This window comes from Cucurbita pepo, chromosome LG09 (assembly GCF_002806865.2).
Source record: "Cucurbita pepo subsp. pepo cultivar mu-cu-16 chromosome LG09, ASM280686v2, whole genome shotgun sequence".
Lineage (NCBI taxonomy): Eukaryota > Viridiplantae > Streptophyta > Magnoliopsida > Cucurbitales > Cucurbitaceae > Cucurbita > Cucurbita pepo.
In genome coordinates, this window is record NC_036646.1 from 5,454,533 (window position 1) to 5,460,745 (window position 6,213).

The 6,213-nt window shown below is 36.6% G+C and overlaps 1 protein-coding gene across 1 annotated transcript; it reads right to left on the bottom strand.

The window, feature by feature from the left end:
* Positions 1-4,837: 4,837 nt before the first annotated feature.
* On the bottom strand, positions 4,838-5,497 carry LOC111802097 (agamous-like MADS-box protein AGL80). The gene has a single exon (XM_023686343.1). The coding sequence runs from the start codon at positions 5,495-5,497 to the stop codon at positions 4,838-4,840; it is 660 nt and encodes a 219-aa protein (XP_023542111.1).
* Positions 5,498-6,213: the final 716 nt, after the last annotated feature.

The window sequence follows — 6,213 nt, forward strand, 5'->3', positions numbered from 1 at the left end:
CTTAACCCGTAGGTAGTCTTCCTTAGGGGCATTATGGTCATTTTACCCCTAATTCTTGGTTTTGCTACTTAACGAGTTTCAGTGGCTTTTAAACTTTACCACCTCATCAATCATCATACAATAAGATCTATTGTAGAGTTTCATAGTATTTGGAGGTCATCTAGGTCATGAACGGTAGGTAGATATCCTTAAGGGCATTATGGTCATTTTGCCCCATTTCTTGGTTTACCTACTTATCCTTATCCATTGACCACTAAATTTCACACATAACCTAAAAATGCTATAATATGCTCATCATTAAAGTTTTATAGGCATCACGGCTCATTTAATGGGTTATTTTAATGCTCCTTAAATCCAGAGCAATTTGGTTGGTTTAGCACCTTAACTTACGGTTCTTTCAGTTTTTCTTTCATAGATCCTTTTGTAATACTTGGTTTAGGGTCATATGAAAATCCAAGCGATTCCTACAAGTATTTCTTAATAAAAGTCCAAGGTGGCTACTTACCTCATTGTCGATGTTCGAGACCTCCGTTCTTAAGCTTCCGGTATTCGAATTACTTCACATTTCCTTCCATAGACTCCTTATTGTGTCTAGTTTCTGGAACTATAAGGTTTGTCATGAGAACCGGCCTGGAAGGGGGTTAAAATTGAGAAACACTGAGGGAAGGTCAGATTTTGGGCTGACTTGGCCGGTTCAACTGAACCGGCCACGTCATCGTCTTCTTCCTCTGGACAGGAAGAAGACGCGCGCGTCCTTTGCGCCGCCGTCTGAAAGTGGCCTTCCACAGCCTCGATATCTTCGTTTCTCCCCTCGATTTATTCATTACACTTAACGATGGTGTTACAAGGAAGAGCTTGGGATTGATTTCATACCTTTTCGTGGATCACAGCCTAAGATATTGTGCTCCAAAGTTCGTCCAAAATCATTTCCTTCGCCGGAGCTAAAACAGGGGATTTCTTATCGGGTAGTCGATTCTAGGGGTTTTCAAGGCCCGATTTCTTCATGGAACCTCTTTCATATCCTTTCCTCATGCTATAGGAACTGGGTTGGAGGAACGTCTTTGAGTGTGGAACCTTAATTTCCAGAAATCGTTCTCGGTATGCAACTCACCTGAAACGCCAGATTTCCGATCTCTTAGATATCTTATTCTACGACGTTTCAGCTCTCGATTCCTTTATATAACTTGTGAGTAATCTTGTTTGGAAACTATAGGAATAAGTTTAAGGAGGAATTGTGGAGAATTGCTCTCGAATTTGGAAGAAACCCGAGAGTAGGAAACCCACAAACTAAACGCTCATAACTCTCGAATGGGTGCTCGACCTTGCTCGAGTCTTGTTCCATATTGTTGCCCCTACTCCAGACTTTATAGGCAGAGCTTAAACCGACATTGAAAGCTCTAGNCGGGCTTTACCGACTTTATCTTTGAATACCAGCCGTTGGATGTGATGATCTGTCCGTTGTCTTATCCGAATTTGGGGAAGATCCAACGGCTGAGATTTGAGTTTAGAGAGATATTTCTCAGTTGGTCACTCTCATTTAGATCAGAAGGGCATCTTCGTAATATCCATTTTTCCAGGGGTATTAGATAATTTGGCAGTTTCTTAATATTTTAATATTATTTTTTCTGAAAAATCCATAATTTTTCTAAACATACTTCATCTCCATTTTTCCCATCTTGAAATTCCTTCTAGATAAGGAACTAAAAATCCGGGAAGATCCTTAATAATTAGAAAAATGACATTTTTACCCTTTTCATTTACTTTTACTTTCTAATCTTTTTTTTCCATAGGTCTTAAAGTCCTTAACATTACTTGTTAGGGTATAAGAATGACTTGCTTAAGATCATCATCCTTACTTAATCCTTTAATTTCTCTCCTTTTGATCATTTGGGTCTTACATGGACGGCTTATTCTGGTTAGATCTAATTTTGTTCAAGTTCTAGGGGTGTTACAAGAAGTTTAAGTGTTCATCACTCAAGAATCAATTATCAATTGTGTTACATGATAATTGTCTAAGAAGCCAATATCTAGAAAATGAAAAGGATTTGGATTGTCATGGTCTCAAAGTTGTGGAATTATAGCCAAATTATGGGAAGCTAAGACAAAGGTAGTGAGTGATCATTATTTGGAGTATTTGAAAGTTTATGTTGTTCAAGTTCTAGGATTGTCATTTTTTTTTTAGTCATAATTTTATTCATATTTTTTAAAAATTATTTGATATGTTAAGTTAAAATGTTTCCAAATGTGTTGGGTGTGTTATCCTGGGAAGATTTTGAATGGTGATTTTTTTTTTTTTTAAATTTGATTCCCATAACTGAGAAATCCCAGAGGCCCTTGGGGCGGAATGGTGGAAAGGTGAAGCATATAAATGGAGCATTTCACGATGTTCCTCGCAGACTCATATTCCAATGGAGGAATTAGAGAACATGGAAGACCTAGTGCTTGCTGATTCCTACGAATCAAATGAAGAAGAAGAAGAAGAAGAAGAAAAAAGTTGTTGTTTCAAGTTGTATGAGAAGTGGTTTGATGCGTTTCTAAGTAAACATGGGTTGGACATGAAGCATTTGGATTCCAAGCACTCCTCCTCGGTGCAACAATTAGAGAAATTATGGGTCAAAAAACAAGTTGCTGCTGCTCAGATGCGTTCTAAGGAGGCTGAAATTGATATCAACTTAATCAACACCAGATATGCTAGGAGCCTGAATTTGGCGCACATACTTGCCCAAACAGAAATCACCCTACTAGTCTTATTTTACTTCCGTGGTGGCTTATCCATGTTTCTTTAATAGGTAGGATCACTAAAAAAAGAAGGAAGGTGCATTTTACTGGTATAAGCAACCGCTATCAATTCTTTTAAGCATTTTTTATCATCTCATCTTGTGGATCTCTCTTGTTCGAATGTGATCTCAGTTCATTCATGTACCCTCCTTTATTCAAGTGTCACATGCCCACTGGGTTCTGTTTTGATTCGTCCCTGAACCACATCTTATTGGGAGAGGTACCACTCTAATACCATTTGTAACGCCCCATGCCTAGTGTTCAAATCAAGATTTGGAATCTGGATTGGGTACCTAATTGCTCGACATTTTCTTGCATTCCCTAGGACATGGTCTTATTACTTTTGACTTTTTAGAGTGAAGACCATCTCCATAAACTAACATGGAGCCTTAATTCCTAAAAGGTCATCAAATATTGGATTGCTTCAAAGAAAGCATATTTAACTTTGAAGATCGAGCTCTATTGGTGCCTCAAAAAGGCAATGTTTCAAAAACGTCATGATTTTGAGTATGAATATCTTTTTCCACAATTAATTGTATGATTTTTAAATTTTTTTTAATAAAAAAATTGGGTTCATGTGAGGTTCCAACCAAAGTCTGAGGCGTGACTGGCCAAAATATGCATGCATGGATAGCCGCACGTGGAACCGTGCATAAAGTAACGGAAACTCTCTAATCTAACATAAGGACTATAGTTTAAACATAAATCAATTACCTTTTTCTTCGATTTTATGGCCTTTACAACGATGATCAATACAAAGGTACCTTACTTTTATCCTAAATTAAGAGTAACAAGTGACTTGAGTATTTTAAGAAATCTCAATAGTCCCATGGTTGAGGTCGAAAAATACATCCAAAAGCAATTATGGTGACCTATCCTTTCATAAAAAAACATCATGCATGACCTTGGGCCTTAAGTTCGAGTCTGAGAAAGATTGGATGTGTAGTACTTCCCCACACACATGGACCCTCCAGACAAATAAACCACGATGGGAAAGAGTCTATATAATATCATTGCAAACATAAATATCATAAGATATACGTAAGTATCAAACACATCAAGGAAATATCTTGATGCATTTGTCATACAAAATGCATGTGGTCCCACAACATTAAAACATGACATATACTCGTACCTTTAATACAAAAATCTTCAACAAAGTTCGCTCAATCTCCTTCTCTTTAAAGTGCTTTGTTGGGTCACTAAAATCGAACAAAAAGTGGCATAGATGACAAACAAATTCTACTTTTCAGAGATGAGAACTTACCTAAACCATCTCGAATGAGGTTTGTAGTTGCAAACGTGAAACAAAATTTGTTAACTTGCGTGCTATCAAATCATTACTTCTCAAGCAGTGGAAAGTGCCAAATATTCTTTATAGAAATATACCGAAATAAATAAATAAAGTAGAAAGTACAATTTGAGGGGAATGATTCTTTGAACTGAAACACATCGACTTGTAGGTTGCACTTTGCTGCTTGAAGTAGCCTATAGTTTCTTCCAACTTTGTTCTTCAATTCATTTTTCTCCTAACCCATTGGTTTCTTCTTCCCTTTCTTACTGTCAATGCCAATAGATAATTTTGGAAGATATTGACAGGGCTCCGTTTATGTCGAATAACTTGAGGAACGAGTCGACTAATTTCATTTATTCTACCTTCTACCAGTCGACCAAGACTAACAATATTCATGTGAAACAAATAATGAACCATTAATATTAAATTGTAAATAAAATAAAATTAGTATTAAAAAATTAAATAACTAATAGAAACGCGAAGATTATCCATTACAATCCATATAAGTGTAGGTCATTTAAAGTGGTGAATGTGATACCAAAATGAACTCTCCCAGGAGAACATCCTCCCGTTAAAGTGGTCTCAGTGAGAAACACAACTTTATATCACAAAGTTTAAACCCTACAAACCATTGATGTAAATAAACAAACTGGATTACAAGTTTATTGAAGGAAATGCAAAAATGTGTTTAACTTCAGCTTTGAACAATCAAGTGATTTTAAATTTACATCCAACGGAAGATTATTATGGAAGTTTGGGAACACATTAGTTTGAAGGGAAAAATGCATTATTTGGCCAACCATCCTCCCCAAAAGTAGGAAGCTGAATGACATCATCCCCAATATCGAATCTCATTTGATCATCATATTCTTGATTCACCATCTCTATAAACCACGACGGCTCCACCGTCGCCACACACGGCGGTTGGTTGTGTTCCACAGCCACCGCGGAGCTAAGAAGCTCAATCCTTTTGGAAATATCCGCCATCTTCTGATCAACCAGCCACCCAAGATCATTCAAATCAATGACATTCAAAGTAGGGCGTGGAGCCCCACCGGCGAGAAGGCTCTGAAACATGAGATGGGCGATCTCCTTCTCGCGATTGTCCCTCTGCAACTTCTTGAGCTGGTCGGCAGCCTTGGCAATGCGGTGGCGGAGGAAGGTGTCTTGGTTCACCATCTTCTTGCACTGATCCATCTCGGGCAGGGCCTTGAAGTGAGAGATAACACTGTGGACGCCCACAAGGGATGGCCATAGATCAGGGTAGGAATTGAAGGGGCTGAAGATAATGGCGCAGGCGTCGATCCCACAGAGGGTGGTCAGCTCAGTGAGCTTCTTTAAGAAACCCTTTTTCCTCTTCTTGAAAGTGGCTTTTCTGGCTGCGTCGTTTGTGATGAATGTCAGTTTCACCTTCTTTCTCGTCATTGTCGTACCTTAGAGATCAGTTTGAGAGAATGGAACTTTATATTATATTATAATTAATTAATTAATTAATTTATAGGATATACACAAAAATGATATCTCGGTGAGGGACTATTTTATAGTAAGCTTATTAAAATAATTTATTGGTCTGCATTTCACAACCTTAGTTGTTTTATTTATTATTATTCTTATTCTTATTATTTTTTTAATTTCCCATAATAATTATGGATAATAAAATTTTGGCAATGACACATGACATACAATTTTTGGACTTTAATTTATATTTACATTATGCTTCATCTAAAGTATAATAATTTGACGCAAATAAATACCCCCCAAAAAAAAAAAAAACTTAATTCTATTTTTAAAATATCTTAAATATTTCACTTTTCTCTATATTCTAATAACTTCTTCCTCCAAAGATTAAGAAAGCTATATTAAAATTAGATTGAAAGTCGAAGTTCTCGCAAACCTCAAGAAACGGTAAAAAGTTAGTTTTCGAGACTAAATTATTTCTCTATGTAATTAACAAGATAAGATGAAAATAATTTTTGTTACACAACTAGATTAACACTCCACAAATTTGGTGTTGGTGAAGAAACTAAGTTGATTTTAGTTAAGTAGAAAAAGATATAAAAATCTAAAGAAAATAGAAAACATTGAGAAATTGGGATGAAATTGAATGGTAGGCTAAGAAGAAGGGACATGTGTCAGCTGAA